At 35.4% G+C, this 12301-nt stretch overlaps 1 protein-coding gene and 1 long non-coding RNA gene across 4 annotated transcripts in view; one reads left to right on the top strand and one right to left on the bottom strand.

Moving 5' to 3' along the window:
• Positions 1-12301, top strand: part of kif26ba (kinesin family member 26Ba) — a 100523-nt gene that overhangs the window by 68741 nt on the left and 19481 nt on the right. Inside the window, exons 8-12 of the mRNA XM_055036334.1 lie at positions 805-950; positions 1980-2096; positions 3031-3217; positions 5459-5651; positions 10692-10863. Of these exons, the coding sequence (XP_054892309.1) occupies positions 805-950; positions 1980-2096; positions 3031-3217; positions 5459-5651; positions 10692-10863 (815 nt within the window). The remainder of the gene's footprint in view (positions 1-804; positions 951-1979; positions 2097-3030; positions 3218-5458; positions 5652-10691; positions 10864-12301) is intronic.
• LOC129363985 (uncharacterized) overlaps positions 1-12301 on the bottom strand; it is a 77716-nt gene that overhangs the window by 65184 nt on the left and 231 nt on the right. For 2 of the 3 annotated variants that reach the window (XR_008606378.1, XR_008606379.1), the window contains exons 1-3: positions 5439-7121; positions 4133-4236; positions 2968-3179 (exon numbers count right to left, since the gene is read on the bottom strand). This is a non-coding gene — a long non-coding RNA (uncharacterized LOC129363985). Of the gene's footprint in view, positions 1-2967; positions 3180-4132; positions 4237-5438; positions 7122-12301 lie in introns of those variants that run through there. The other variant, XR_008606380.1, reaches the window with a different exon arrangement.

Raw genomic sequence — 12301 nt, 5'->3', positions numbered from 1 at the left:
CTTTTTTTTTTTTTTTTTTGAAATAGTAAACACTCGTCTGTTTCTGGCAATAAGTTAATGTTTTTAAGCGTCTGGAAAACAAGACATTTCAAAATCCTCTTTATTGTAACTGCGCCATTACTTAGCAACCCCAACTGAGTCTGGAGTTGCCTAGCAGCCCAAACGAAACTCCAGCACGTCTGGCCAGCTGTTTGCTCTGTACAATGGATGCTTGAGTTTGACACATGCCATAGAGCTACCTGTGATAACCCATTCAAGGAAACCTTATAGGTCAACTTTTACACTCATGGAGCAGCTTTTTGGTTTTCTGAACACAAAGTGCCACAATGTGAAGCTTAAAATGAATCATTTCTTCTCCAAATAAATGAATATAACGTGTCTCTTTTACAAGGCGTTTGCAGCTCAGTGTTTTTAGAGCAGATGCTTGAGGAAACGCTGAGAGAGAACAATGTAAAATCACGTCGCTGACAGCCTCCCCTCCATCCTCATTCAGAACAAATGGGAAACATTTCTCTACGCTGCATCACAGGAGTCAGGCTTTCATGTCCTCTGTTTTCCACATGTTAGCTGTGACATATGGCTTTGTTTAGGCGGGTGTTTGATCTCCTGATTCTGACAGCCGCAGCAGGTGTAGGAGGAGGATAATCATCGTCCTGTCACTGGAGGAGACGCAGATCCACTCACAGACGATCATTTCACTCTCACACCTTTTTCTTACTCATCTTTCTCCAAAGAATAGAGGTTTTATGATCTTTTTTTTTCTCACCCCTTGCTCTGTTTTTTGTCTTTCTGTGTGTCATCCAGGAAAATCGTACACAATGATTGGTCGTGATGACTCTCTTCAGACCCTGGGAATAATCCCCTGTGCCATCTCCTGGCTGTTTAAACTCATCAATGAGAGGAAGGAGAAAACAGGAGCGCGCTTCTCTGTTCGAGTCTCTGCTGTGGAGGTGACTGAGAAAAACGCCTCAGTTTTCATTAAAAGCAAAGCATCAGCAATGTTTCTATCAAATGGAAAAAGAAGCAGCTCTATCAGTCACTGACATAGTTAATTTAGCATTTTTTAAGCTTTTACTTAAGAAATGCTCCCAGGTTGTTGTTTTCTTTTTTTAAAAGAAAGGAAGAAAAAGAATTTTAGCCTGTGCTGTTGAATGACTTATTCTGTCACATTTATCTTTTGAGTAAATATATATTATATTATTTTACAATATGTAAATAAAAAATGTCCTCACCTGGTTAAAGAGCCATATTTCTCTGCTATTTTACTCATAATATCCAGTTAAAATAACTTATTTGGGATAATTTAAATTCTTGTTTCAAATCGAACGATCAAAGTTTTATTAAACGTAACAATGAATTTGGCTCAGAAACATTTAGTGTGAACAAGACATTGTCCTCAAGCTCTGCAAACCTAAAATGAACATTTCCTTCTCAGGATACAAAAACAAGCCGCTAAGCATTCTGGGAAATAGTTCCCACCTCTGTCTTTTTCCTTCTCTCAGATGTTTTAAGTGCTAACCTAAAACCTCTTGTTTGTTCAACTCTTAACATAACTTACTGCTGTAAGTTTATCTTTCACAAACTCAAACATTCAGGTTCAAAACCTAAAACTCGCTAAATTTAATTGATTTAAAGAGTAGAATATATTAGACACAACTAAACGTGGCTCAAATGTTTTAGTCTGTGCTTGGTTAGTTGGTGATTGAAATCTTTTAATTTAACTGGAAATGGACCAGAATGCTTTCTTAATCATATACTCATTATTCTTAGAATTTTATGTAAAAAAAAAAAAAACAATTTTAGAAATTCTTTAATCCCAATTTCTGAGTTTCATTATAAATTCTGCTAATATTAAAATTTTTGCCATTTCTTTGGTCGACAAATTTACTTTCTTTTTTATAATGTTTTGTTGAGATCGATTTGCTTTGAGATCAAATAAAATGTTATCAGCTCTGATCAGCTGATTGATTTGTGTTCAGGTTTGGGGAAAGGAGGAAAACCTGAAGGATTTGCTGTCTGAAGTGGCTACAGGAAGTCTGCAGGACGGCCAGTCGCCTGGAGTTTATCTCTGTGAAGATCCAATCTGTGGCATGCAGGTATTTCTGATAGCCGCTAGATTATTTTATTGTTTCCAATTTGCACCAGACTTTATTTTTCACTTTTAAAAGTCGATTTTGTCTTTTGGAGTCAGGACAGAAACACATCTTTGTGACGTTTGAAAATAATGAGAATCAAAAGTACAGAAGGAAAAAGCACTTGATGTAAAACTTTAATTATTCCAATGCAGGATTTCTCTGAAGGTATTATGAGCCTGGCAGGTCACCAGGCTTTACTTGTGCCCCCCACCAGGCTTAGCATTGCTTATTTAAATTTTTTATTTATTTTTTAATGTTTGCAAGTTTCAAGACTTAGTATTCAGGTATAAATCTTCCAATAACACATAATTACCAAGTGATATTTTCAAACGTCTTGGCACATTTTTTAACTCAAAAACACGACGAATGACTGCTGAGCACCCCAACCACTGGGCTTAGCAAATTTACTGGGGAAAACCTTGAAATCTAAATATTGTTTTACCTTACCTGAAAGGTATTGCACCTTTTCAAAGAGCGAAAAAGCATAAATAAAATAGTATAATGATAAAACACGCAGCAGTCGTCAGATTGTCACAAAGTGACAGCAACAAATGAGCAGCAGAATGTCTGCATATTTATAGGATTAGAGGGTCTGGTGCAAACACATCTGTATAATCCCTAACTAATCTGGCCCTAATCTCATCAGTAATTACATCCTGCAGCACACACACATTTTCCACTCCTTGCAGCTTTTTTGTTTGTCATATACCTGCAGGTGAACCATTACTAGCAGAGCCCTACATGCCAAATCCTCATTGCAAACATAATCATCGTATACATACTTTTTGGCTGGTGACTCAAACCCCTCTGGCTTAATTTGGTTTCCTCTTACCTCTCCCATTATGTCATATCTGCACCATTGATGCTTTATTTTTCAAATCTGGATGTTTTCCAGCTCCAAAACCAATCGGAGCTCCGTGCTCCGACCCCAGAGAAGGCGGCCTGGTTTCTGGATGCAGCCATCGCAGCTCGCCACAGCAGCCAGCGACCCAACACCACAGAGGAAGAACACAGGAACTCCCACATGCTCTTCACGTTGCATATCTACCAGTACCGCATGGAAAAGACAGGCAAAGGAGGGAGTGAGTACTGTATGCTAGAAAATCATTATTACCACTGAGTTGTGTTTTTCTGCTGCAGATTTAATGTTTTATTTTATTGAGAAAAAGAAAGTTTGTCTGAAATATGATAATCAGATCTGTGTGTGCTATAATCTGTCACCAGTATGTCACTGTGTGATCTATTAATAATTATTCAGTGCTTAGAGACACTTCTCATGCACAAAATGTGTGCACATTAATGTACATACTAATGTTTCCTATTCAAAGCTATTTCCATGAATAATAACTCTTCTAAGATCCACATGCTGCCGTTTGGGGACCAAACCTAACCTAAATGATGTTGAGATAATTTTGGCTAACCTTAGCATTTCAGTTATTTTTAACTCATATACTGTTGTTGAAATACAAGATGGAGTAAGTCAATAATAGTCAACTTGCTACTGACAGCATTTTAGCTAAGCCTGGAGAGTTTCATCACATACAACAAACACAGGCACAAACTATCTGTTGTCTTAACCTGTTCATGCTTTGACTCTGAAACAAACTCCACTGATGCCTCTGATTCAGGTCTGATACAGACACTTTCACAGGCTCCTTTAAAATTTCTTTTGAAAATTAGTAAATAAACTTAAGGAAATCAATTAAAAGTCCAATTGTGGTCAAAAACAAACGTGTGTGTTAGCATAATTGTCAACATGCATGATAGGAGAAAACGCAGAGATTAGGGATGAGTAACTAATGTGAGAGCATGCATTGTTCTCATTTTGCTTCCATCTGACCCTGGACTTCATTTGTTAAAATTGACATTTATCCAGTGTTCCCTATTTTGAAACTTGGAAGCAAAGCACATTGAAGAAAATGTTCCTTTTGGTTTAATCTTCATCCATTTGTCATTGTGCTTCAATAAAACGTTTGTTGGAATTATTTGAATCTTACCTTAAGAGCTACAGCTTCACCGTCAAACTCTCTAAATGGTCCTGTTGGATTGGGCAGGGATTCATTCTTTGTTTTCTTTTTGAAAGCTCCACTTCAGTTTCATCCTAAGCAAAAATCAGATATCATTTCACTAATCTTGAATCTACTTGATTGTAAGCAGGAAAGATAAAGCCCCACTGAATGCTTTACTGGACTGCATGGACGGCTTTAAATAATGAATGAAATGTAAAACAGATGCAAGACTTTAGGGAGTACATAACCTCCCCTACTCCAAAAGTCTTTCTGCACAAACTTGCCATAATGTTTAACGTGACAGTTTCTCGTTGGCAAGAAAAACAGTTGTCAGAAGCTTTTATTTTTGTCAACTGAGAATCCTTGACAAAGTCAAGCTTTTACTCTCAGTCCTGCATTTTAAACAGGTGATTTACAATTTTATCTAATCTACACAAGACAAGTGTTCAGTCTGCATTGTGATATTTGCCTTCACCAATTTAAATGTCAAGCTAATTTTACATACTACATCTTTTGTAGGTTTACTGAACTGGCCCTCTAATTTAGATTAGAATCCATTTAAAGCAGTCTTTCTCAAACTGTGGTCCGCATGCGCCCCCTAGTGATGCGCAAGGTACTGCATATAAACAGCCGTTTATGTGTTAGCTAAATATCCGATGCTATTTTACCAAAGGATTGTGTTGAAAAATAATAATAGATAATAATGAATAAATGGCATAAGACTATATCACTAAAATGAAAAAACCAAAGATTTATCTACAGGCTGAAATGTTTGTTATTATGTTTCTAAATTAAAAATAACCCTGTCACAAACATATAAACTCATTTAAGGTTCTATTTTTAATTCACACACATTGAGACAAATGAAAGGATCCACTGCCATAATTATTAAAAAACAATTTTCACAAAAAATTTAATCACACATGCATTCCAATTTGTAGTAATTATCAAATTGATCCTATTTTTCAATTTAATTTTTTTTTCTTGCAGGACTTTTCTGTCAGGCAAATGTTTGAGACGGTTGACTCTAATATATACCCTTGTTAGCTAGCTAGTTTTTTAACCTAGCTAGCAAAGGGGGAAAAAATCCAGTGTCACAATTCTTACTCTTCTTGATCGCAATACATTAAGTACCTTCAAACATCCTCTATATTTATAGGTTTTTCAGTCTTAAATTTTACTGAAGGTGGCCATAAATGGTCTAAAAAAGTCTTACATTTTACTTGCTAATAAACCAACAAATACCTTGAATTCAGTTCATTTCCCATCTTTTTCTTCCTCTGCTTTTACTGACCCGTTTTTCACACATTTCAGTGTCAGGAGGTCGTAGTCGACTCCACCTGCTGGACCTGGGGAGCTGTGATGCTAAAGCACTGGGAGGAGGCAGCGGCGGCGGGAAAAGCAGAGAAAACTCTTCACCAAGCTCGGCTCCTCTGTGCCTTTCTCTGTCCGCCCTCGGGAACGTGATTCTGGCCCTGGTCAACGGCAGCAAACACATTCCCTACAAGTAGGTTGGTGTGTGTGTGCGTGCGTGTGTGTGTGTGTGAGTGGGTGGGGAGTGCAAAGAGGAAGTGTGTGAAAATGAACTGATTGGATCCCGAAGAGGAGAGAAGAAGAGGCCAAATTACCAAATGTGTGAGATAAATGCGGTGAGGAGTGAGGCAGAGACCGAGTAGGAGGATGGGAAGAGGAGAGCAGAGAACATGTTTCTATAGATGCTTCAGGTTTTATTGGAACTTAACATTTTAAACAACAACAGATGCTCCTCCATATTAATTAAAATTCTGGTTTGCAGACTGGCAAAGACGAGAAAAGGGAGATAAATTGTATCCTGAGCTAAGAAGTTGTAAAAAGAGAGAAAAAGAATAAGGAAGATAATAAAAATCATGTTAAAAGGATGTTAAAACAGAATTAACTTGAATATGAGATTGTTGAAACTTAGGAAAAAACTGACATTCCTTCTGGTATCCAGAAAGAAGGAATGATGTAAAGAAAAACAAAAGAAATGTCATACTGCAAATAAAAGAAATGAAAGGTAAGATATGTAGAAAAATAACTGAAAAAATATTGATGTGTTGATTTGAATTGACTGAAGCAGCAGATTGTGAAGCCATAAATATTCAGGTGAACTTTTTACTTCTCTCGTTTCTTTCATCTTTTAAAGTTGTTTTTTGCTGAGTTAACATAATATCTGTCTTTTGAATTTACACTGCAAAACAACCTAATGCTTATATAAGCACTGGAGACGAACACAGAGCTTCGCCTGGTGACTCAGACTTCTGCTGGAGTCGGAAACAGATTATTTTAAAGGGCATGCATCTTCATTTGAACAATGTCTCCTTTTCAAAAGGCTGTTCACTCATGTAGCTCTTCGTAGTTACATTATTTTCTTGTTAATGGCAGTTTGATTAAACATGATAATTTAATCAAACTGTCATGCTAAAAAAATCAAAGTTTATAAGCAATTACAGAAGTTATGATTTTTTAAGTTATATAAAGTATCAAAGATCCTTATTGATATTCATTTGGACGTCTATAATGAACTGATGGTTGATCTTTACCTCAGTGGATTTTCTGTATTAATCGATAGTATATTCTAATAATCGATATGCGACAGTCTGACAGTGTAAAACATTTGAGCAGCTTTTACTGTCTTCTGCTCTTTAAGTCAAATAAATTTAGAGTTTTAGGTTTTGTACCAAAATGTGAGTTTCTGAAAGATAAACTTATAGTAGTAAATTGTGTTAACTTTTTACTCATTTGGTCAAACCTCCGAGAGTTGAATAAACTAGGGTTTTTAGGTTAACACTAAAAAAAACTGAAAGAAGAGAAAGACAGCTGTGAGAGCCATTTCCCAGAATGCTTAGCGACTGTTTTTGTATCCTGAGATGGAAGTGTGTTACATTTCTGACTCGTGTTTTATTACGACAAATGTTTATTTTAAAGTTTGAGGATAAAGTCCTGATCATACTAAATGTTTCTGAGCTGAATTCATTATGTTTCATAAATTATCATGCAGTTTGAAACAAAAACTTTAATTATTCTAAAGTTAAATAAGTAGTTATTTTAACTTAATATTGTGCGTAAAATAATAACAAAATATGGCTCTTTAACCAGGTGAGGGCATGTTGTGAAATAATTATTTGGTTTAAATTGCAGAATGAAGTCAAAGCTCACAATTCAAGATTATTGAATTTAAAAAACAATGTTCAGACAACTTGTTTCTTGTTGTTAAATCAACTTCATGAGCTTTAATTTCTGAGTTAAAACCAAAACAGATTTCTTGTTGATCTAAGTTGCATTTTTCAGGCAGCAGGTGGACTTTCATTTTCAATTTAAATCAAATGTTTTACAGTGTATTAGCTTTACTGAGTTATAATATATTTACTCAAAAGACAAGAAATGTCACAGAATAAGTCATTCAACAACACACGCTAAAAACATTTTTCTTTTCTTTCTTCCTTTTATAAAAAAAACTTAAGAACATTTCTTAAGTAAAAGTTTAAACATTTAATTAACAATCGCCAGTGACCGCTAAAGCCACTCAAACGTTTTACAGTGTATGATCAGGCAGTCCACCTCCACATGCTCCTGTATTTGTTGTGATTTGCACGGCTGCTCATTGCTGCTCGTAGCTCTGTGCGATCATGCAAGCACATGGCAGAAACTCGAGGCGCTTGGGCATGAAGAAATGGCCGAGGGGATTTACAGAAGTTCAAAACGAGCGTCATACTGGCAAAAAACATGATTTGAGATATTTTTTTGGCAAAGCCATAGGTTCCAGACCGGCTGCTCAGAGTATTGATTTTCACACTCTGCTCTCTCTAAGGGTTTTCATGGAGAGGCCGAAAAAGAATAACACATGCACAGAGGAACAGCTTTCTGGCTGAAAATAACTTGCTGATGGCAGAGCTAGCTAAAGATGGTGGAAAGAGAACAAGAAGTCAAAAATTATTTACCACATTTTACAAGTAATCACCGACTATATATGAATTACAAGCTTGAAAAATAAAAATGTACTGTTAAAATTTTGAGTGGAAAACGGAATAACTTTATTTGATGTGTTTTGATATTGATTCAAGCAAAAACAAAATCTTACAAAGTATTGTTCTTGTGAAGTTTATGGTGCAAATATTTTAGTTTTGTCTCATTTCAAGTGTTTTAACTTAAAAATTAACTTTTCAGTAAGATATTAGAGCTTGTTTGAAGCCAATGATTCACAAATACTGATTTTATTTAAAATAAAAAAAGTACTTAATCCACTAATACATTTTTAAACTTACAATATGGGAAAAAAATCTAAATAAAACTCTGGGAAAACTTAAGAGCCCACTGCACTGAACCCCATTGAAAACCTCTTGGTTATTTCACCAAATATTGGTTTCTGAACTCTTGCACTCACTGATGTTTTAACTCTGAGTTAAAACTGATCAGTTTCAACACACTGATGTTTAAACATCAGTGTGTTTGTTTCTAAATGAACATGAACTTGTTTGGTTTGCATTATCTGAGGTCTGAAAGCTCTGCATCTTTTTCAGAAGCGTTTAGTGTGAACAGGACATTATCTTCAAGTATCAAAATAAACATTTACCTTAGTAACACAAGAGTCAGATCAATGTAAAGCACTTCCATCTTAGGATACTAAACAAACTGCTAATGCGTGGGTTCTTTCCTCATACTTTGGCTTCTTCTTACTGCCCAAAAACGCACTTCTAAGGTTAATTGCCCTTGGTGCTAAGGGCAATTTAGAGAGATGCAGCTGTACGGATAAGCATACAGACAACAGATGGATTGATCTTGATTTTAACCTTATGCAAAATGTGATGCTCTGGGATTTAAAATGTCAGATTGATCGTTGATAGTTGACCCACGAAGATCATAATTTCCCACGTCGAAAGTTTTCTTTCCTAGGGAAGATCCAGTTATAGATTTAGTAAAAACTGAGCGCTGCAATCTAATCCAACAAGTTCAGCTCTTGAATTAATATCCAAATGAATACTTCATGAGTCATGAGTTTACCTACATTAATCTCAGGGAGCGATGCAGAGATAGAGGGAGACTTAAGGAGAGAGAAAAGGGTTTGTTGAAGCCCAAGGCAGAAGAGGAGAAGAAGAGAGCAGTGATGAAGAAGAGGAGGTCAGGGTAGGAGTGTGTGCATAATTTGTGTGTGTGTGTGTGTAAATATACATGCCTGCAGGCTGTTTTTTATACAAAAAAAAAAGGACAACAGCATGAGTTAACAGGACACAGAGGAGCTGTTCTCTGTCATCCTGCTGCTGCACACAGATCTGAGATATAAATGATTACAGCGGGCCACCCAGGAGAAAGTCTTCTCTTAAACACACAGCCTTCTTTTACTTCCCACCATCTGTTAAAGTAAACCTCTCAGAAGACTCTAATATTAGACTGTATAATATCTAAAGAGTTTCCTGACAGCCTTTCTTTTATTTTTGCAACAAATTAACAGTTTTTTAAAAATATATTTTAAACAAATATTTGCCTTGCAAAAGTATTCACTCCTTGAAATGTTTACATTGCTTTCGTTACAAACACAAATTGCTGAATGTGAAGACAGGACAAATGTTTGTCAATAAGTATAATTAATAGTATGGACGAATTTTAACACTGCGCATTATGGCAGCATCATGGTGTGGGATGATTTTCTTAAGCAGGAGCAGGAAGTAGATGGGAAATCCTGCAGATGACTTGACACTATGATGCAGATTCATTTTTCAGCAACACAAATGGCCCCAAACATAATCAACTACAATAATAATTAGGGATGCACAATTATCGGCATGATATCGGTATCAACTGATACAAGCTTTAATATCGGACATCTGTCATTCCGTCAAAATAACTCCCAGATATAAAAAGCATTATTTTTATATGACAAACCAGTGACAACACAGCACAACGTCAAATCTGCAGTTTGAGTGTCTTTGTCTTAGAGAGACAATTGTCATTAAACAGAATGCAAGTTGAAAGTGTTGCCTCCATTTTAGCATTTGCTAGCAAGTTAAATTGACAAAGACAATGCAGTATTTTAATTCCTGAAAGCCATATAATTTTAATAAGTAGGTAAAGGAAAGAAAAATATTGTTATTGGTATCGGTTATTGGCCAAAAGAGTTTTAGAATATCGGCATGGCGGATATCGACCAAAAAGCCAATATTGTGCATCTCTATTAACAATAGCAGGTTCATTAGTCAAAGCTGTAACTGAAGCTGTAACTGTGTTTTAAGGTCATTTTACAAAATATTGAATCACTTTTCAGGTCTAAATTTATTTTGCTTGATGAATGTTTGGTGCATGAATGCCTCTTTCCTAGTCAACAGCTCAAACTGCACTACAGCCTTTACACATTGACACACAAACGGATCGGAAACCTGAGATTCTGAAAAGTGTAAGAGGAGTGAATACTTTTTCAAGGAGCTGTAATTACTTCCATCTGTCAGATAAACAAGGATTTCTGTTTGAAAACGCACTCAGTCACGTCGTACACATGTATGCATCTCCAACCCGTCTCATCTATACGTGTAACCAGGGACAGCAAGCTGACCATGTTGCTAAGGGAGTCGCTAGGCAACATGAACTGCAGGACCACCATGATTGCTCACATCTCCGCCTCGCCGAGAGATTTCTCCGAAACCCTCTCCACCATCCAGATTGCTTCACGCGTCCTCCGCATGAAAAAGAAGAAAACTAAAGTGACTGTGGTGAGTTTGATGTTTTTCTTCTGACTATAATTAAACCGCAAGTATCAACACGGTGTGTTAATGTCTGGCTGCGACACAACCAGGAAAATGAAGAACTTGTAACTAACGGCGCACTCTCCTGAACTGTTATTGTAATACTGGCTGCATGTTTTACCCTTAGAAATCCCTGCAGGGTCACTAATATAGTTATTTCAGAAACATAAAGTATATTCAGAGTTACAACTGATGTGGTTTATGACATTCTATGATCAGATGTTTTTCAGAAATATTAAAAAAGCTAGAAAAGGTTAAAAAGAAAAACATTAAAAATAACATTACATATGTGAAATATTATAACAGAATCTTAAATAACATTTAAATTCTGGTCTTTAATATTTATGATGAGGCATTATATATTGACTAATTTATTGCATTATTTATGTATTTTCTAAACACAAATTAAAAATACAGCATGAGCTAATTTATTTAACTGCTTAAGTGTATCTTACTAAGCTCAATTTATATATTATTATTATTGTATTGAACAATATTTTACCAGCAGTGATAACATCAGTATTCTGTTTTAAAAAATATAAGCTAAATGAGTCAGATTTATTCACCAAGAAAGAAGGAAGTCGCCTTTAGTTCCTCTCAATTTAGACATTTAAAAATAACTTTAAAAAAGCTAATTGATCAGATTTAAAAATATTATTGCTGTTAAAATAATACTGGATATTGTTAGAACTGTTTGTAGCTCGATAATAACTATAAAATGTGTTCTGATTACACTGCGAGAGAGAAACAGGTCTGATGGAGCCTTACAAGTTAACAGCAGCCAATATTAGCTGTTTAACTTGACGGATTGTCGGCTGTTTATTGTACCGACAGATGTGTTAACTGTTGCTAACTTTATTTTTATCGCCAATTTCAAGCCGCCTGATGTTGAAGTTTGATGTGAAGTCAAACTTCTTTTTAAATTGTTCTTGATATATGCAGCATTGTCATAATGTCCTTTTAAAGGTGGCACTTTCATGGAAAAAAAACGAATTAAAACAAAAACAAATGTTTGGTACAATATTGATTATTTCTCATTCACAGTAAATAATATTACTTTTACTCAGAAACGTCTTGTTCTAAGAAAACAACCAGAATTTGGGAACTATAAGTCTTACCCTTCTGTTTAGGATCTATAGATTCCTTTTCTACAAAAATCAGAATATTTGGCTTATTTCAATATGTTCTTTCATGCTCAATTTATTATTGAGCCAATAAACTTGAAAAATATTAGAACTTCAATTAATTAAATTTACTCTACATAGCAACTTTGACCATACTGCGTTAGTTTCCCTGTAAGAGAGTCATGTGACAATTTAAAAGATGAGACTAGTTATACTTTTGAATTTTGAAATTATTACTTTTAAAAATAATTTTCTAACAAGAAACTGTATGTCGGTTATTA

The sequence above is a fragment of the Poeciliopsis prolifica genome, unplaced genomic scaffold (genome assembly GCF_027474105.1).
Source record: "Poeciliopsis prolifica strain line A6 unplaced genomic scaffold, Auburn_PproV2 SCAFFOLD011, whole genome shotgun sequence".
Lineage (NCBI taxonomy): Eukaryota > Metazoa > Chordata > Actinopteri > Cyprinodontiformes > Poeciliidae > Poeciliopsis > Poeciliopsis prolifica.
The sequence above is the reverse complement of the archived record's forward strand: the minus strand, read 5'-3'. Positions and strand labels throughout refer to the sequence as shown.